General features: G+C 42.6%; 1 protein-coding gene across 1 annotated transcript in view; it reads left to right on the top strand.

The window, feature by feature from the left end:
- LHCGR (luteinizing hormone/choriogonadotropin receptor) overlaps nt 1–21,906 on the top strand; it is a 272,081-nt gene that overhangs the window by 192,632 nt on the left and 57,543 nt on the right. Inside the window, exon 7 of the mRNA XM_073628526.1 lies at nt 12,569–12,637. Within this exon, the coding sequence (XP_073484627.1) occupies nt 12,569–12,637 (69 nt within the window). The remainder of the gene's footprint in view (nt 1–12,568; nt 12,638–21,906) is intronic.

Here is a 21,906-nt window from a genome sequence, read left to right as displayed (position 1 = left end):
CCTCTCTTCTTCAGGACACTCGCCACGATCCCCTGCTGACACCCGTCCATTGACTTCACTAGCCTGAAGTGATGGCCCTCACAGAACAGATCCTCCTAGACGCGTCTCCCTCCTAGTCAGCTCTACAGGATATCTGGGTTGCAGCTTCTGCAGCTCCGGCCCGCAGGTCAACCACCTGAGGCCACATGGCAGCATGTACAGAGGAGGGGCAGCAGCGCCCCTCCCTCCGGGACCCCGCTCTCCAGCCGAACACCCCGAGAACATGTGCTCTAGGCATATATACAGTCACCCAACATGCCTTGAGGCACCTTCCTCTGCCAATGGCCAGGGCTGTAACTACGCCTATGCACCCATATGTCAGGTTTCCTCCACTGTCCAATATGTCCCTTCCTATTGGACCAGTGTGAAACAGGCAAACAACATGAGCTGCATCTGAGTACACTAAGCAGACCCTATCAATGGATCACTGCTCCCTCATAGGCAGAGAGCATCTAAAGTTACCTAACAGTACCCCCTGTTAGTAAGGGAAACCCAAAAACTATACTCTCTCTGGCACCTACCTCAGAGGGTGCTACATATATTTATCAAATAGTGCTTCTTATGTTGCCTTAAAGCGGAGTTCCACCCTAAAAAAATTTTTTCCTTTTAACCCCAGAAACAAACATTTGGAGGAATTTTTTTTTTTTTTATACTTACCCTAAATGCTCTGTTGCTATGTAGTCCTCGTAATCTGCCACTTCCTGGTCCGCGGAGCTCCTCGAGACTTCCTCCCTTTCCTATGCTCCCGGGAAATGATGTGTCATCATTTCCCAGGAGTCTGTGGACAGTACAGTACTACGGCCGCCGTTGAATCGCGCATGCGCGAGATCTAGAGGTGCATGCTGGTTACTCAGCATGCACCTCTCCCAAGCTATTCCAGGAAGCGATCTCGATTGGGCTTCGCATGCCCACATTCAGGATGGAAATGGCCACAAATGGAGGCATAAAAGATAACAGTAAGAAATTTCGATTTTTTAACAAGCGATCTTGATCATTGTATAGTTTTTTTAAATTAAATTAGCAATAATGCTAGTATCCAAAAAAAAATTTCGCCGGAACTCCGCTTTATGGACCAGGCCTTTATCTGACACTTAAAATTACTTAGAACCTCCAAATATATATATATATGGAATACCATGGAATGGCGACAAACTAGGGTACCTCAAACTCCCCATAGGTAATATGTAACAAAACACATCTTTTTAACTTGCCTTTCTACAACTCACTGGTGTTAACAGGCTCTTAAGCACAAGATAGTATTTGGGGTTGATTTACTAAAGGCAAAAAAGCTAACTTTCAAGTAAATTTTCCCTTAACCACCTGCGGGCCGCCCGTACACAATATACTGCAGGCAGGCGGCCCGTACAGGCCAAGGCGCGCCAAACCCCCCAAAGCAGGAATAAGAAATAAAAAAAACATTTGTAAAAAGCATATTTCACACATTGTTAGGCACACAGTTAATCCCTTAATTGCCCAAGATGTTAACCGCTTCCCGACCGCCTCATGTCGATATACTTCGGCAGAAGGGCACAAACAGGCAGAATCATGTACCTGTACGTTGCCCTTTAAAAGGTGGATTGCGGGCGCGCGCCCACCGGGAGCGTGATCGCGGGTCCCGAGGACTCGATGTCCGCGGGGATACCCGCGATCGTCTCACGGAGAGGAAGAACGGGGAAATGTTAGTGTAAGCAAGCATCTCCCCGTTTTGCCTAGTGACTCTCTCACTGATCACAGCTCCCTGTAATCGGGAGCGGTGATCAGTGTTGTGTCACACACAGCCCCTCCCCCCCCCACAGTTAGAATCACTCCCTAGGACACACTTAACCCCTACAGCGCCACCTAGTGGTTAACCCCTTCACTGCCAGTCACATTTACACAGTAATCAATGCATTTTTAATTGCACTGATCGCTGTATAAATGTGAATGGTCCCAAAATCAAGCCAAATGTGTCCGATCTGTCCGCCATAATGTTGCAGTCACTATAAAAATTGCTGATTGCCGCCATTAATAATAAAAAAAAATTATTAATAAAAATGCCATAAAACTATCCCCTATTTTGTAAACGCTATAACTTTTGCGCAAACCAATCAAACTCTTAATACGATTTTTTTTACCAAAAATATGTAGAAGAATACATAACTGAGGAAAAAAATATTTTTTTATATATTTTTGGGGGGATATTTATTATAGCAAAAAGTTAAAAAAATGCGTTTTTTTTCAAAATTGTCACTTTTTTTTGTTTATAGCGCAAAAAATAAAAACCACAGAGGTGATCAAATACCACCAAAAGAAAGCTCTATTTGTGGGAAAATAAGGATGTCAATTTTGTTTGGGAGCCACACCACACGGCTGCGCAATTGTCAATTAAAGCGTCGCAGTGCCGAATCGCAAAAAGTGCTCTGGTCTTTGGCCAGCCAAATGGTCCAGGGCTTAAGTGGTTAAAGTGACTGTAAGGTTTAGTTTTTTGTAATAGCAAACATATCATACTTACCTCCACTGTGCAGTTCATTTTGCACAGAGTGGCCCCGATCCTCGACTTCTGGGGTCCCCTAGCTTCGCTGCTAGCTCCTCCCCGCATCGTATAACCCCTAGGAGAAGCGTTCCCCTGAGGGTTACCTTGCGGTCGCGCTCCCAAGTCCAGCATTTGCGTCCATAGATGGAGAATACCGGACTCGGCCCCGCCCCATGGCGCCCGTGTCATTGTATTTGATTGATAGCAATGGAAGCCAATGGCTGCGCTGCTATCAATCTATCCAATCATGAGCCGAGACAACAGGCAGAGGGGAAGAGCGCATCTCCAGTGTATGAATCACAGGACTCAGGTGAGTAAAATGGGGCAGGGGTGGGGGGGCCGGTCAGTGACAGAAGTTTTTTCACCTTAATGCATAGGATGCATTAAGGTGAAAAAACATGAGGGTTTTTTTTGTTTTTTTTTAAATGGATATGTTTAATAGCAGAAATTAAAAATATTTTTTTTTTCAAAATTTTTGGCAGCTTTTTTTGTTCATATAATTAAATAAATAAAAACCCCAGTGGTGATCAAATACCACCAAAATAAATATATATTGTGTGAAATTCGGAATTAGAAAATTATAAAATCAGAAAATTAGAAAATCCGAAAATAAGAAAATCCGTAAAATTCAAAAGAACGAAAATCTGAAAATTCTAAATAATAACATATAATAACTAACTATTAAATTATAGGTATTGGAATTTCCTTTCAAATTTGGCTGTTAGAGAATGTAACAAATACAAATTTATCTGAAGTTACGAATTACGTGAAATAACGAATGCTGCATCTAAACAAATAGAAGGGAACAAATTAATAATAAAAAATAATATTAATAAAAAGTTTTTAATTTGTTTAGATACAGCATTCGTTATTTCGCATAATTCGTAACTTCGAATAAATTCATATTCGTTCACTAACAGCCAAATTTGAAAGGAAATTACAATACCTAAAATTTGATAGTTAGTAAGTGTTAAGTTTATTATTTATTATTTATTTATTATTAGTTAGTTATTATTTCAGATTTTCTGATTTTCAAATTTTTCTTCTTTTGAATGTTCAGATTTTTGATTTCAGATTATTTTTGGATTTTCAAATTTCCGAATTTATGAAATTTCAAATTTAGAATTTTAGAATTTACGAATTTAGAATTTCCGCATTTCCAAAATTTTGAGATTTCAAATTTATGAAATTTTGGAAATTCAGAAATTTGAAATTTCAGAAATCCGAAAATTAAAAAAAAACATTTTGAAAATAAACAAATTGCACATGTCTAGTGCTAGTAAGAAAAAAAATGTCCTGGTCATGAAGGGGATAAAACCTTCCAGGTGGTTAAGTTAGTGAACACGGTGAAAACTTATTTTGCAAAAAAAAACCAATCTCATGCAAGGAAAAAAAAAAAATGTATATGTAGTTTTCTTTGCTCATGATTGGATGATGGAAGTCAGCAGAGCTTCACCTCATTCACTAAGCTCTGGGAAAATTCCCTTGAAAGGTAAACAGCTTTAGCTGCAGAGGAAGCAGTCGGAGTGCTTTTGCTTTGCAGCCCCAGCAGGATTTATACCTTTGTCACTTTTGGCGGGTGTAGCGCCCGTTGAGTGTGACCCATTCAAGTGAATGTGGCTGCTCTGCAAGCGCCCCACAACCATGCGCAATGCATGTGCCAGTGTTTAAGTGCAGGGTTTAAGGCAGGGGTGTCAAACTCAAATTCATCCTGGGCTGCATTGGCGTTATGGTTGCCCTTGAAGGGCCGGTTGCATCTGCCATTGTGTTCTGTCTGAGCTGTCTCCAATAAAGTTTCTTACGGATGATACCAGCAGTGTCCAACCCTCCTTCTCAACTGGCATAGAATTGTATTATTCTTATATAAGTCCAGTACACCCCCCCAACATCAGATGTCAAGAGCCCCCACCATCAAAAATCAGAAGCCCCCATCCTCCCTTACATCACAATGCACTCCCCTTACCCTGTGCTGCTGCGAGGAAGAAGCTGGGGGTAGGGTATAGAAAGTGCAGTGTCTGGAGGAGGACCAGAGGAAGGCTGGAGTCAGCTACCAGAGTTTGCTGAATGCTGAGACCAGGGGAGGCGGAAACAAGTGGGTGCTGCGGCTGGGGGCTGTCCTGCTCTCTGCTGCCGACTGATGAGACTGGGGGGGGGCAGGGTCGCAACCTGTCAGGGATTCACCCGGACAGTTCGGGTTTGGAATCATACATCCAAGTTACAGACCACCCAAAACCCGGACACATTATTCAGACTGGACTATGGCTTCCCAGCAGGGTTGCTGGCTGCAGTTGTGTAAGCCAAGAATGTCTGTTACATTCTCTTTCACACTGCCCAAAGCCAGAACTAACAACTCCCCCCACACACACAGATGGGAGAGGAGATCGACTCCTCTTCCTCCCTCCCCTACCCCTCTGCCCACACTCCAATCCCCGGCGCTGTGCCTCAGAAAAGGTAAGTGGGAGACGGTATATTTGAAGTCCAGCAGCCTCAGATACATCTGGATGAGAGGTGCTGACTGCCAAGGGGTGAGTGAGCTCACCATCCATCCCTGTCTGTGACTGAAGTCTCCCTTCTTCTATCTCCTGCCTCTGAGTGTGTACACTAAGGTATATCAGGGTTCTCAGAGCACTCCTTACATCAGAGTTCCCCTTTACACTAAAGGCCACAGTGTCCCCCCTTATATCAGAGTCCTCTCTGTACATCAGAGTTCAGTGTTAAATGGTAAATAAACCCTTAAATCAGGGTTCTCAAAGCATCCCTTATGTTAGAGTCCCCAGAGTTCTCCCTTACATCAGAGTCTGCAGAGTCCTCCCACCCCATACAGTGTAAAGGAACTCTGCAAGTTCAGATGTAAAAGGAGGACTCTGTGATCTCCAATGTAAAGGGGGACTCCTGTGATTAACTTCATATGATTAGAAATGTTATTTATTTGCAAAATATATGTACAGTGCCTTGAAAAAGTATTCATACCCCTTGAAATTTTCCACATTTTGTCATGTTACAACCAAAAACATAAATGTATTTTATTGGGATTTTTTGTGATAGACCAACACAAAGTGGCACATAATTGTGAAGTAGGAGGAAAATGATAAATGGTTTTCAAAATTTTTTACAAATAAGTATCTGAAAAGTGTGGCATACATTTGTATTCAGCCCCCTTTGCTCTGATACCCCTAACTAAAATCTAGTGGAACCAATTGCCTTTAGAAGTCACCTAATTAGTAAATAGAGTCCACCTGTGTGTAATTTAATCTCAGTATAAATACGGCTGTTCTGTGAAGCCCTCCAGAGGTTTGTTAGAGAACCTTAGTGAAAAAACAGCATTATGAAGGCCATAGAACACACCAGACAGGTCAGGGATAAAGTTTAGGAGAAGTTTAAAGCAGGGTTAGGTTATAAAAAAATATCCCAAGCTTTGAACATCTCTCGGAGCACTGTTCAATACATCATCTGAAAATGGAAAGAGTATGGCACAACTGCAAACCTACCAAGACATGGCCATCCACCTAAACTGACAGGCCGGGCAAAGAGAGCATTAATCAGAGAAGCAGCCAAGAGGTCCATGGTAACTCTGGAGGAGCTGCAGAGATCCACAGCTCAGGTGGGAGAATCTGTCCACAAGACAACTAGTACATTAAGCCTTAGTTGTTCATGCTACAAATCTGGCCTTTATGGAAGAGTGACAAGAAGAAAGTCATTGTTGAAAGAAAGCCATAAGAAGTCCCGTTTGCAATTTGTGAGAAGCCATGTGGGGGACACAGCAAACATGTGGAAGAAGGTGCTCTGGTCAGATGAAACTAAAATGAAACTTTTTGGCTTAAAATCAAAACGCTATGTGCGGTGGAAAACTAACACTGCACATGACCCTGAACACACCATCCACACCGTGAAACAAGGTGGTGGCACCATCATGTTGTGGGGATGCTTTTCTTCAGCAGGGACAGGAAAGCTGATCAGAGTTGATGGGAAGATGGATGGAGCCAAATACAGGGCAATCTTAGAAGAAAACCTGTTATGCCCCGTACACACAGGCGGACTTTTCGACTGGACTGGACTGGTCTGACGGGACGAATCCGTCGGACAATCCGACCGCATGTGGGCTTCATCGGACCTGCAGCGGACTTTTTCAGTCGAAAATCAGATGGACTTTAGATTTGGAACATGTTTCAAATCTTTCCGACGGACTCGAGTCTGGTTGAAAAATCTGCTTGTCTGTATGCTAGTCCGACGGACAAAAACCGACGCTAGGGCAGCTATTGGCTACTGGCTATGAACTTCCCTATTTTAGTCCGGTCGTATGTCATTATGTACGAATCCATCGGACTTTGGTGTGATCGTGTGTGGGCAAGTCCGTTCATTTGGAAGTCCATCGAAAGTCTGTCGGTAAGACCGTCGGACCTTTGATGCCGAAAAGTCTGCCCGTGTGTACACAGCATTAGAGTCTGCAAAAGACTTGAGACCGGAGCAGGGGTTCACCTTGCAGCAGGACAACGACCCTAAACATACAGCCAGAGCTACAATGTAATGGTTTAGATCAAAGCATATTCATGTGTTAGAATGGCCCAGTCAAAGTCCAGACCTAAATCCAATTGAGAATCTGTGGGAAGACTTGGAAATTGCTGTTCACAGACACTCTGCATCCAATCTGACAGAGCTTGAGCTATTTGGCAAAGAAAAATGGGCAAAAATGTCACTCTTCTCACACCTGAGAAGCGCAGGGTCTGGCGGAGGAGTTCTATCATCCACTCTGCTGCTAACTGCTGAGACAAGATGAGGGTGGTTACTGGGGGGGCGGGATGCAGCTGCAAGAGACATGCAAGGACCACATGAAATTGCCATATTCAGGCCTTGAATTTGACACATGTGGTTTAAGGGATTAAAGTAGGCAGTGAAGAAGCGATAAAACTCCTCCTCACCACAGGTCAAATGCTCCCTGAAGAACATTCAGAACATGGATTGCTCTTCAGCGACCAATGGACGTATGAACGAGCCCTAAAAACCATTACACTGAATACAATAACAAAAAGCTGAAAAGCAAGCATGCAAAAATGTGAAAGTCAAATCAAAAAGTAGCTGAAGTAAACGATAAGTCAACATATGCACTCACTAAAAATGCAATAAACATTCCTTAGAAGTAATATGTAAGATTCTGCAGGAATGATATAAAAAATCAATAGTCTGGAACTTTTGTGCTCGAAAACAGAAGTACATGGCAGAAGTACATCTATGACGATCATTAATAATACTAGATAGTGTTGATGGTGATACATTTCTAAATGTCATTCTATCTCATAATTGTGCCCGGTATAAGTGTATAAGTTAAAGTACTGTAAATAATTTGGAAACAGCACAAATTGTTTAGCCTCACTCTGTTCCTGAAGATTTCATATTGATACAATAGTGGCACAGCAGTGGAGTATCAGACAAAATAGACAAAAATCAAATAGAATAACCATATATACTATATTACCAAATGTATTGGGACGCCTTTACACACACATGAACTTTAACGACATTCCAGTCTTAGTCCGTAGGGTTCAATAGTGCGTTGGCCCACCCTTTGTAGCTATAACAGCTTCAACTCTTATGGAAGGCTGTCCACAAGGTTTAGAAGTGTGTCTATGGGAATGTTTGACCATTCTTCGTCCAAAGCAGAAATTAAGCCGGCAACTTGATAACTCCTTGGTATTATCCTTTATTTGGCTACATCATATACACAGGATCAATGCTGACATGTTTCGGCTATTACAGCCCTAATTCATCCCAAGGTGTTCTATCCGGTTGAGGTCAGGACTCAAACCAACCAAGTTCCTCCACCTCAAACTCTCTCTTCTATGTCTTTATGGACCTTACTTTGTGCACTGGTGCGTAGTCATGTTAGAACATGAATGGTCCATCCCCAAACTGTACCCACAAAGTTGGGAGCATGAAATAGTCCAAAATGTCTTGGTATGCTGATGCCTTAAGGTTCCCTTCACTGGAACTGAGGGACCAAGCCCAACCCCTGAATAACAACCACACACCATAATCCCCCCTCCACCAAATTTTTTGGACTAGTGCACAAAGCAAGATCCATAAAGACACGGATGAGTGAGTTTGGGGTGGAGGAACTTGACTGGCCTGCACAGAGACCTGACCTCAACCCAATAAAACACCTTTGGGATTAATTAGAGCGGAGACTGCGAGCCAGGCCTTCTCATCCTACATCAGTGCCTCACCTCACAAATGTGCTTCTGGAAGAATGGTCAAACATTCCCATATACACGCTCCTAAACCTTGTGGTTAGAAGAGTTGAAGCTGTTATAGCTGCAAAGGGTGGGCCAACTCAATATTGAACCCTACGGACTAAGACTGGGATGCCATTAAAGTTCATGTGGGTGTAAAGGCAGGTGTCCCAATACTTTTGGTAATATAGTGTATATGGTTATTCTATTTGCTTTTTGTCTGTTTTGTCTGATACTCCAATGCTGTGCCACTTTTTTTTGTACTTTTGGTAGTATAGTGTATCTACAAACAATATTCTTTACCTTCAGTTAACATCAGGCCTATCCAGTGTTTTACTGTACTGTGTGAGGAGCTATTACTAGGGGAAGAGATGGAATTTATTCACAAACTCCATCCCTTCCCTCCTGTCAGAATGGCAATCTGTCTAGTTTACATAGGCAGACCCCCGTTCTGTGTTTCTGTCTGGCGATTGGTGGATACTGAGTACCCTGCACCTGCTCATCGGCTTCTGCGGTGTGTGATCACAGTGAAAGTAAGCCCGCCGGTGGCACACCCTCTTCCTAGACGAGTCGGATCACGTAAATATATATTTCTTTATCGTACATCACGGGACACAGAGCCATAGTAATTACTATGTGGGTTATAGGCCACCTTTAGGTGATGGACACTGACACACCCTAAGACAGGAAGTCCACTCCCTATATAACCCCTCCCACTACCGGAAGTACCTCCGTTTTTTCGGCAGTGTCTTAGGTGTTGGTCACGAGTAAAGATGTGCTGTGCTGAGCTCCACTGGAATAATCCTTTGCTCGGGCAAGCCATGCAAACGGATCCATTACAAAGTGTCTTTTCAGGCCAAATTGAATGGTACCCAGGCCTCATGGCGGAAGAAACAGGGTTTAGCCCGTAACGTCTCTCTTTTTAGAGAGCTGGACCCCGGGTTTTTTCAGCCATAAAGTTTTCCTGGTGGGGTGCTTTACGGGTCAAGGAGTGTGGATCCAAGAAAAGGATTTTACAGGTAAGCTGTTATAAAAATCCTATTTTCTTTATCGTACATGACGGAACACTTATACTGCTGCTTGCAGCACACTGCGCCCAAAGGCGATATCCTTATGCCTATTCATATCAACCTGATAGAATCTGATAAATGTATGGTAAATGTCCCTTCACCCCGAGATTTTCCTGGCAATATGGGGGATCCCGGATATAGATCTGTTTGCATCCAGGTTCAACAAGAAGATCAACAACTTTCTGTCAAGAACAAGGGATCTGCTAGCATGCGGAACAGATGCCTTGGTGGTCCCATGGAATCAGTTCTCACTGATTTATGCATTCCCTCCTATTCTGCTGCTTCCACGACTTCTTTGCAGGATCAAGCAGGAAGGGAAGTCTGTGATTCTTGTGGCCCAGAAGATCTTGGTATGCAGAGATCATAAGGATGGCGGTAGGGGACTCATGGACCCTACCACCACGTCCAGACCTACTCTTGCAAGGTTCGGTGTTCTATCCAACCTTTCAAAAGCTAAATTTAATGGTTTGGCTATTGAGACCCACATTCTGAAGAAGCGTGGGCTGTCAGGTTCAGTGGTATCTACCTTGATTACTGCAAAGAAGCCGGCCTCTAGAATCATATATTATAGAGTCTGGAAGGCATATGTTTCCTGGTGTGAATCCAAGGGTTGGCATCCCAGAAAGTATGTCATAGGTAGAATCCTTGACTTTCTGCAGATGGGGTTAGAAATGAGGCTGGCCTTGAGTACTATCAAAGGCCAGGTTTTGGCCTTATCGGTATTGTTTCAATGACCAGTTGCTTCGCATTCTTTGGTCCGTAGCTTTATACAGGGGGTAACGCGGCTTAATCCACCGGGTAGGTCACCCCTGAACCCTTGGGACTTGAATTTAGTTCTTTTACAGAAACAACCTTTTGAACTGATACGTCATATTCCCTTGGTCCTTTTGACAAGGAAACTAATTTTTCTGGTAGCCATATCTTCTGCAAGAAGGTTATCAGGGTTGGCTGCTCTTTCTTGCAAAGAGCCATATTTAATTATTCACAAGGATAGAGTAGTATTGCGTCCTTATCCTAACTTTCTACTGAAGGTAGTGTCAGGTTTTCATCTAAACCAGGATATTGTTCTACCTTCGTTTTTTCCAGAACCTGGTTCTACGGAAGAAAAGTCATTACATTCTCTTGATGTGGTGAGAGCAGTGAAAGTCTACTTGAAGGCGACTGCTCAGATTCGAAAAACGGATGTTTTGTTTGTGTTGCCTGAAGGTCCTTAGAAAGGACAGGCAGCATCGAAATCTACTATTTCTAAATGGATTCGGCAAGTAATTTTTCAAGCTTATGGTTTGAAGAGGTAGATTCCACCCTCTTAAATCAAAGGGCACTCCACCAGGACTGTTAGTGGTTCATGTACAGTGCATCACCAAGCCTCCATGGCTCAAATCTGCAAGGCCGCAACTTGGTCTTCAGTCCATACATTTACCAGATTCTATCAGGTTGATGTAAATAGGCATGAGGATATCGCCTTTGGGCGCAGTGTGCCGCAAGCAGCAGTATAAGTTCTCTGGTTTCATGGTGCCCTACTTTTGCTGTGTCTCCCTCCCCTCAGTTGGCATTGCTATGGGACATCCCACATAGTAATTACTATGGCTCTGTGTTCCGTCATGTACGATAAAGAAAATAGGATTTTTATAACAGCTTACCTGTAAAATCCTTTTCTTGGAGTACATAATGGGACACAGAGGTCCCTCCACTCTTTAAATACATGTATATTGCTTTGCTACAAAAACTGAGGTACTCCTAGTAGTGGGAGGGGTTATATAGGGAGTGGACTTCCTGTCTTAGGATGTGTCAGTGTCCATCACCTAAAGGTGGTCTATAACCCACATAGTAATTACTATGGCTTTGTGTTCCGTGATGTACTCCAAGAAAAGGATTTTACAGGTAGCTGTTATAAAAATCCTATTATACATATAAACACGTGATTCAGCGCACAAGTGCCGCCCTGTAGTAGTAAAACTGTTATAGGGCGGACTTAAAGTGGTTAATCAGATTAAAAGATCACCAACCAGTCTATTTTTTTGTTTCGGCCAACCCATCTAAAGAAGTATGCATTGTGCCTTACCGACATCTTCGTTAGAATTCTAACTGTGTATGGGCATCCAGGAGTACATTTTCAAATGTTATGAAAACTGTATTGTACTTTAGTGCTGTGTTGTGTGTATTGTACTTTAGTGCTATGTTGTGTGTACTGTACTTTAGTGCTGTGTTGTGTGTATTGTACTTTAGTGCTGTGTTGTGTGTATTGTACTTTAGTGCTGTGTTGTGTGTATTGTACTTTAGTGCTGTAATGTGTGTATTGTACTTTAGTGCTATGTTGTGTGTACTGTACTTTAGTGCTGTGTTGTGTGTATTGTACTTTAGTGCTGTAATGTGTGTATTGTACTTTAGTGCTATGTTGTGTGTACTGTACTTTAGTGCTGTGTTGTGTGTACTGTACTTTAGTGCTGTGTTGTGTGTATTGTACTTTAGTGCTGTAATGTGTGTATTGTACTTTAGTGCTATGTTGTGTGTACTGTACTTTAGTGCTGTGTTGTGTGTACTGTACTTTAGTGCTGTGTTGTGTGTATTGTACTTTAGTGCTGTAATGTGTGTATTGTACTTTAGTGCTGTGTTGTGTGTATTGTACTTTAGTGCTGTAATGTGTGTATTGTACTTTAGTGCTGTGTTGTGTGTATTGTACTTTCTGAGTTAGTGACTTTTTCTGACAATATACTCTCACACAGGAACCTTTTCAGGAATGGATTCGAATACATACAAGACTATGCATTCAATGGAACAAAGCTGGATCAACTGTAGGTATAACTGTTTATTAAGTCAATCTTTTCAGCAGAAAATGTGAAGAGTGCGAAGAAGTGAAAACATTGATTCCTGTGGAGTAAAATGCAGTTTGAAGGGCTGGGAAGGATAACCTCTAACACTCCAGCTGTACAGGAAATGCATCATTGAGCTCAAGTCTCAAGGGTGAACATTACTTAACAGTTGGAAAGATACAGGTTGTCCAGTTCTGATAGAGACAAAACTATCTTACATAATATATAGACTAGAAAATAAAAGCTAGAAAAGAACATGTGAAATGAAGTCTGGATACACAATAAAACCTTTTTTTAATGTACAGAGGCAGACTATGCTGGGTACCAAGTTCTCAATTGCTTGATGCGGAACTAAACTGTATCTGAGCACCACAAACTGAAAATGCTATTTAATTCACTTTTAACCTCTTGCCGACCAGCCACCATCATTATACTGTGGCAGGTTGGTATGGTTGCGCATACCGCCGTAGGTGTAACGTCGGGGGCTTTAAGAGCTATAGGGGGCACGTGCGTGGTGCGGCGCCAGAGCCGATGCATGTGGCCGGCGGGCACAATGTCCGTCGACTCCTCACAGAGCCAGAACGGGCATCTGTCAATGTCAGGGAAGTAGAGAGAGATCCGCTGTTCCTAATGATCAGGAACAGCGATCTCTCTCTACTCCCAGTCAGTCCCCTCCCCCCACAGTTAGAAACACCTCCCTAGGGAAAATGTAATCCCTTAATCGCCCCCTAGTGTTAACCCCTTCCCTGACAGTGATATTTATACAGTGATCAGTGGCTATTTATAGCAGTGATCGCTGTATAAATGTCAATGGTCCCCAAAAATATTTTAAAAGTGTCCCCCGCAATGTCGCAGTCCCGCTAAAAATAGCTGATCACCGCCATTACTAGTAAAAAAAAAATTTATAATAAAAATGCCATAAATATAGGCCCTATTTTGTAGACGCTATAACTTTTGCGCAAACCAAATCAATATATGCTTATTGTGATTTTATTTTTTTTTTACCAGAAATATGTAGAAGAATACATATTGGCCTAAACTGATGAAGAAATTAGTTTTTTACTTTTTTTTGGATATTTATTATAGAAAAAAGTATAAAATATTGTGTTTTTCTCAAATTTGTCACTCTTTTTTTTTTTTATTTATAATGCAAAAAATAAAAACGCAGAGGTGATCAAATACCACCAAAAGAAAGCTCTATTTGTAGGGGGAAAAGGACAATTTTATTTGTGTACAATGTCGCATGACTGCACAATTGTCAGTTAAATCGACGCAGTGCCATAGCGCAAAAAATGGCCTGGTCAGGAAGTGGGTAAATCCTTCCGGGGTCGAAGTGGTTAATATTCTAAGCAAACTTACCCATCCATCCATGTCTCCATGCTTTATTTTGTTGAGAAATCACTTTGAAACACTATCATTTCTAGCCACCGCCATCTTAAGTAAGGGCATGTAGTATGTACAGTGCATCCAGAAAGTATTCACAGCGCTTCACTTTTTACACATTTTGTTATGTTATAGCCTTATTCCAAAATGGATTAAATGCATTATTTTCCTCAAAATTCTACAAACAATACCCCATAATGACAACGTGAAAAAAGCTTCTTTGAAATCTTTGCAAATTTATTAAAAATAAAAAAGGAAAAAAATTCCATGTACATAAGGAACTCACAGCCTTTGCGCAATACTTTGTTGAAGCTCCTCTGGCACCAATTACAGCCTCAAGTCTTGACACACCTATTTTTGGCCAGTTTCTCTCATTCTTCATTGGAGGACCTCTGAAGCTCCATCAGGTTGGATGGGGAGCGTTGGTGCACAACCATTTTCAGAGATGTTTAATCGGGTTCAAGTCCAGGCTCTGGCTGGGCCACTCAAGGACATTCACAGAGCTTCACCTTTGTTATCTTGGCTGTGTGCTTAGGGTCATTGTCCTGTTGGAAGATAAACCTTCGCCCCAGTCTGAGGTCCAGAGCGCTCTGGAGCAGGTCTTCATCAAGGATGTTTCCGTAGATTGCTGCATTCATCTTTCCCTCGATCCTAACTAGTCTCCCAGTTCCTACCGGTGAAGAAAAAAAAAACCCCACTCCATGATGCTGCCACCACCATGCTTCACTGTAGGGATGTATTGGCTAGGTGATGAGCAGAGCCTGGTTTCCTCCTGACATAATGCTTGCCATTCAGGCAAAAGAGTTCAATCTTTGTTTCATCAGATGAGAGAATTTTGTTTCTCATGGTCTGAGAGTCCTTCAGGTGCCTTTTGGCAAACTCTAGGTGAGCTGTCGTGTGCCTTTTACTAAGGAGCGGCTTTCGCCAGGCCACTCTACCATACAGGCTTAATTGATGGAGTGCTGCAGAGACGGTTGTTCTTCTGGAAGGTTCTCCTCTCTCCACAGAGAAATGCTGGAGCTCTTTCAGAGTGACCATTAGATTCTTGGTCACCTTCCCTGACTAAAACCTTTCTCTCCACTAAGTTTGGCTCTCTAGGAAGAGCCCCAGTGGTTCCAAACTTCTTCCATTTATGGATAATGGAGGCCACTGTGCTCATTGGGACCTTCAATGCTGCAGAAATGTTTCTGTACCCTTCCTAGATCCGTGCCTCCATACAATCCTGTCTCAGAGGTCTACAGACAATTCCTTGGACTTCATGACTTGGTTTGTGCTCTGTCATGAACTGTTAACTGTGGGACCTTCTATAGACAGTTGTGTGCCTTTTCAAATCATGTCCAATCAACTGAATTTACCACAGGTGGACTCCAATCAAGTTGTTGAAACATCTCAAGGATGATCAGTGGAAACAGGATGCACCTAAACTCAATTTCGAGTGTCATGGCAAAGGCTGTGAATACTTATGTACATGTGATTTTTTTCGTTTTCTTATTTTTAATAAATTTGCAAAGATTTCAAATAAACTTCTTTCACGTGGTCATTTTGGGGTATTGTTTGTAAAATTTTGAGGAAAATAAGGGATTAAATTCATTTTGGAATAAGGCTGTAATATAACAATAATATCCTCGCAATGTACGTAGATCACCCAGGGAGGACTGATTTTTTCTTAACCACTTCCTCCGGGTAGACGTCATATGACGTCATTTACTTTGAGTGACGATATTTGGATAATGCCCATGTTCTGTCAGATTAGCGAACCTGTCAGATCAGCAAACAGAAGTGACGTTCCGTCAGTTGCACATGTGTTCCACCACTACCAGGTTTGCTAATTTGACAGAACACCTGCAGTCAGAAAGGACATCTTACTACACCCAACTACAGCTTGAATTTCAGAGTAATTTTTGCAATAAAATGAGCGCGTATAAATAAATCTAGTATATTGACATCTGTGATGCTGTTTTGATGTTACATTTTGAAAGAAGCTGGAGTAGGAAGGCCAGCAGTAGGAAGGTGGCAGAGGCCATGTTGGTACACCCCGCACTGCTCAGCGCTAAACCTTTCAAAATTAAACATCCAAACAGCATCACAGATGTCAATATACTAGATTTATTTATATACGCTCACTTTATTGTGAAAATGACTCTGAAATTCAAGATGTAGCGGGGTGTAGTAAGATGTCCGCTGCCGCCTTCTGACTGCAGGTGTTCTGTCAGATTAGCAAACCTAGTATCAGTGGAATTCATGCTGATCAGATGGGTTTGCTAATCTGACAGAACAACTGCAGCTGCAGGCATCATTCAGAGGGTCCCCAGCCATCTCTATGATGCTCGGAGGCCGAAATCGATGTCATGATATCACTTCCGGGGCAGCTCTGGCAGATGTAAACACTACCATTTTTTTGCTGGAAAGCCTGAAATCGATTTTTTATTTTTATTTTTGATCTCGGGATTTTCAGCGTAGAGGAGAGATGTGGGGACTTATAGACCCCACATCTTTCCATAAAGAGGGCATCTCATGCACTATTCCTATTACAAGGAATGTTTACATTCCTTGTAATTGGAATAAAAGTGATCAAAAAAACAAAAAAAAAATAAGGGAAAGTGTGAAAATAAAAAAATAAACATGAAATAAACAATATATATATATATTTTTAAAGTGGCCCATCTAGAGCAAGAATTATTGCCCTCACTGCAACAATTGTGGTGATACCTCACATGTGTGGTTTGAACACCATTTATATATGTGGGCGCGATTTACGTATATGTTCGTTTCTGCGCGAGAGCTCGGAGGGATGGGGCGCTTTTAAAAAAATGTTTTTCTTATTTATTTTACTTTTTATTTTTACACTGTCCCTTTAAAAAAAAAATTATCACTTGTATTCCTATTACAAAGAATGTAAACATCCCTTGTAATAGAAAGAAGCATGACATGTCCTCTTTATTGCGAGATCCGTAGTCAAAAAGACCTCACATTTACACTTAAGGCTGGGTTCACAGTTTATTTGCATTCACCTCACAGCAGGGGTCCGGTGCGTCCCCGTTCACCAATTCAGGTCTGATTTCAGCCTGAATTTTTGACCGAATTCAGACCTAATACGGACCAAAAGACACACAGGGCTCCTCTACAAATTCGCCCTGGAGCCACAACGGAGATAGGTGTACAGGCTCCATAGAAAGCCGATCAAAATCTCCTGTTATTGTGAAGTGGATACGGGGAACCCAGCCTGAAAGCAAAAAAGCCTAAAAGCAAAAAAAAATAAAAAATTGAATTTTACATTTTACTAATAAAAAAAAAAAATTAAAAAAATGGCCCTATAAGGCTGTTAGGCGGAAGTGGCGTCAGCCGTCGCTCTGGTCCTCCAAGGGCATAGAGTAGAGTGGGGGCCGTTTTGACCTCACTCCACTTCCTGCCCATCGCTCCATGGGATAGGATTGTTTCCACCGCTACCGATGGCTCCAGTAATTGGGGGAGACTATCAGAAAGCAGTGGGAGGGGGGGGCGCCTCTCCTGCTGCCCATAAAAGTGATCCCGTGGCGAATCCAGGACCACTTTTATGTGAAAGAGGATCGCCCACTGTTTAAAAAAATACTGGGGTTATGGCAGCTAGCTGCTGCCAGAACCATGGTATAAAACATCAAAATAATGATGTATATATACAGTTTCAATAAAAAGTATGTAAACCCTTTTGGAATGATATGGATTTCTGCACAAATTGGTCATAAAATGTGATCTGATCTTCATCAAAGTCACAACAATAGACAATCACAGTCTGCTTAAACTAATAACACACAAAGAATTAAATGTTACCATGTTTTTATTGAACACACCATGTAAAACATTCACAGTGCAGATAGAAAAAGTATGTGAACCCTTGGCTTTAATAACTGGTTGAACCTCCTTTGGCAGCAATAACTTCAACTAAACGTTTCCTGTAGTTGCAGATGAGACGTGCACAATGGTCAAGAGTAATTCTTGACCATTCCTCTTTACAGAACTGTTTCAGTTCAGCAATATTCTTGGGATGTCTGGAATCGCTTTCCTGAGGTCATGTCACAACATCTCAATTGGGTTGAGGTCAGGACTGGGCCACTCTAGAAGGCATATTTTCTTCTGTTTAAGCCATCCTGTTGTTGATTTACTTCTATGCTTTGGGTTGTTGTCCTGTTGCAACACCCATCTTCTGTTGAGCTTCAGCTGGTGGACAGATGGCCTTAAGTTCTCCTGCAAAATGTCTAAATAAACGTGGGAATTCATTTTTCCTTCGATGATAGCAATCCTTCCAGGCCCTGACGCAGCAAAGCAGCCCCAAACCATGATGTCCCCACCAACATACTTCACAGTTGGGATGAGGTTTTGATGTTGGTGTGCTGTGCCACTTTTTCTCCACACATAGTGTTGTGTGTTTCTTCCAAACAACTCAACTTTGGTTTCATCTGTCCACAGAATATTTTGCCAGTACTGCTGTGGAACATCCAGGTGCTCTTGTGCAAACTGTAAACGTGCAGCAATGTTTTTTTTGGACAGCAGTGGCTTCCTCTGTTGTATCCTCCCATGAAATCCATTCTTGTTTAGTGTTTTACGTATCATAGATTCGCTAACAAGGATGTTAGCATATGCCAGAAACTTTTGTAAGTCTTTAGCTGACACTCTAGGATTCTTCTTCACCTCACTGAGCAGTCTGCGCTGTGCTCTTGCAGTCATCTTTACAGGACGCCCACTCCTAAGGAGAGTAGCAGCAGTGCTGAACTCTCTCCATTTATAGACAATTTGTCTTACCGTGGACTGATGAACAGCAAGACTTTTGGAGATACTTTTATAACCCTTTCCAGCTTTATGCAAGTCAACAATTCTGAGAGCTCTTTTGTGCGAGGCATCATTCACATCAGGCAATGCTTCTTGTGAAAAGCAGAGCAGCTGTAACCAACACCTCCAATCTCATTTCATTAATTGGACTCCAGTTGGTTGACACCTCACTCCAATTAGCTCTTGGCGACCTCATTAGTCTAGGGGTTCACATACTTTTTCCACCTGCACTGTAAATGTTTACATGGTGTGTTCAATAAAAACATGGTAACATTTAATTCTTTGTGTGTTATTAGCTTAAGCAGACTGTGATTGTCTATTGTTGTGACTAAGATGAAGATCAGATCACATTTTATTACCAATTTGTTCAGGAATCCATATCATTCCAAAAGGGTTCACATACTTTTTATTGCAACTGTACATACCTCCCAACATTTTGAGATGGGAATGAGGGACACCTATTAGCAAACATATGTAGGCATAGGACACGCCCCCTGCCACGCACCCTTAAAGGAGAATTAACCCCAAAAAAAAGGTTTATTAAATCTACAAGTGCTTTTTTTACCACTACTATTCCTTTATATTGGCTTCATTCAGGAAAAGAAGGGGCCTATAAATGATATATATACCAGCCCCCCCCCCGATCTCCATCCTGGAACACCCCCCCTCCATGTGCCCACAGCAGCTGTCGGCAGGAGATGAGAGGGCACATAGGAAGGGCCTGGACAGCAGATGGAAGGGGTGCATGTGCTTGCTAGAACCAATCCCCCAAAAGTCAGAGGAAGAGAAGTAGAAGCTTGCAGCGCTGCAGGGGGAGGCAGAAGAGGATCGGTGTCTGCAATAAGAGTACAGCCGACCCTCCTGCTCAGCAGGTGTCTGGGCCCCCCTTTTGAACTGATGGGGTCCAGGCCCAGTACAGGAGGGCTGTCTGCACTGCCATATCAGCGGCCCTGAGGGTGTGATTAAAGTGTATATAAGAGAGATATACCAAAAACTATGCAAAAGTGGGCATAACTTTTTTAACCACTTCAATATTGGACATTTTCACCCCCTTCCTGCCCAGGACAATTTTCAGCTTTCTGCGCTTCCACACTTTGAGTGAGAATTATTCAGTCATGCAACACTGTACCCATATGAGATCGTTATCATTTTTTCCACACAAATAGAGCTTTCTTTTGGTGGTATTTAATCACAGAAAAAGTCTAAAATTTAAAAAAAAATCTTTTTTTGTTTCTGTTATAAAATTTTGCAAAAATTTAGACCAAAATGTATACTGCTAAATGTCTTCAGTAAAAATAACCCAAATCAGTGTATATTATTAGATCTGTTTGATAGTTACAGAGTCCGCAAGCTATGGTACCAATCATTGAAAATTGATCACACCTGACGTACTGATGGCCTAAAGGCCCCTTTCACACGGGCGCCTCCGTTGGACGGACTCTGCTTGCTTAATGGGGAATCGCTCCGCTGACAGGTCCATCTCTACTCACTGTGCAGAGCAGACATGGACCCAGTCCCTCTCTCCTCTACGGGGAGATCGGGTGAAAATGGACCGCCTGTCCGTCTTCATCTGATCTTATCCGATCCAATCCGGCAGACGGATGAAAAATAGGACCACCATCCGTCTTGATTTTGCGGACAGGATTGGATCGGATAGCGGCGGATGTCAGCAGACATCTCACCGTTAACATCCGCAGCTCCATAGGGGTGAATGGAGGGTCCGATCAGGTCCGCCTGAAAAACTGACAGGCGGACCTGATCGGACAAACATGGACCTGAAAGTCGCATGTACAGCAAGGTAGATGTCTCCTCTCCTGGCCTGAATGAATGAGTTGGCTCCCAAAGGCGAGTAACGTGGATGGGGGATGTTAGAGCGAACTCCGCTTCCTCATTGTGTCAGGCTGTGTTTGCTGTGAGACACGCGCACAGTCCAGCCGGCGCTGCGTGACGTCACTCGCGGCCGTGAATGGAAGACCGAGTGAGTGAAGTAACTCCTCCTGGCTAGCAGAGCGGTTGCCACGACAACATGTTTCGGAGGCGCAGCCTCCTTCTTCAGGCCAGGGGAGAGGAGACATCCACCTTGCTGTACATGCGACTTTCAGATCCATGTTTGTGAGTGTAACCCTTTTAACTTGAATTCGCATTTTTAGCATTAAACAATATCACACTAGGGCAGCCTTGCGCTGTCTTTTCTTTGTACATTTCAGATCAAGTCCGCCACCCTGTGGATTCTTGAGAGAGCTGCAGCACCTAGAGCTAAGAGAATTTTTTATACAGACTGTTATATGTTGTGTGTTGCTTATGGGGACAGCGCTGGTCTGTTTTTTTTTGTGTGTTCGGGACCTGATCGGACAGCCCATGTGAAAGGGCCCCATCTTATTGCTGGCGGCTCTGTAAAAGTGATCAGCACCTATGGAGCTGCCACATAACTTTCACTTTGAAGCCGGGGGGGGGGGGGGGGCGGCTAAACAAAACTCACACAAGCTGATGGCTGCTACCGTATGTAGTTGTCCAAAGAACTGAACCGATTGATGAATTTTAATGTACACAAACATAATACAATACCCAAGTTGTTGATAAAATATAAAATATAATATTGTGCAAATGAAATAGATACCAAACATGTCATGCTTTAAAATTGCGCATGTTTGTGGAATGGCGCCAAACGACAGCATTTAAAAATCTACATAGGCAACGCTAAATAAGGCTTTACAGGTCACCAATTTAGCGATACAGAGGAGGTCTGGCACTAGAATTATTGCTGTTGCTCTGACATGCGCCTCAATACTTCACATGTGTAGTGCGATGGCCATTTACATATGCATACAGGTCGAACGCGTGCATTTTCACGCAAACATGGGGGGACAGGGGCGCTTTAATTTTTTTTTTACACTGCTTCTTTAAAAAAATGTAATATTTGGTACACTGTGACAGATGTTTTTGTGCACTGTGCCAGATGCTGATGGGACACTAGTACAGATGCTGATGTGCACTGTGGACATGGACAGTGCTTGGTGCATTGTTGACAGATGGCTGCAGTCAAACTGTGTGTAGCTCAACATTAA

Source organism: Aquarana catesbeiana, linkage group LG04 (genome assembly GCF_042186555.1).
Source record: "Aquarana catesbeiana isolate 2022-GZ linkage group LG04, ASM4218655v1, whole genome shotgun sequence".
Taxonomy (NCBI): domain Eukaryota; kingdom Metazoa; phylum Chordata; class Amphibia; order Anura; family Ranidae; genus Aquarana; species Aquarana catesbeiana.
Note: the sequence above shows the minus strand (reverse complement) of the source record. Positions and strands in the feature narration are given on the sequence as shown.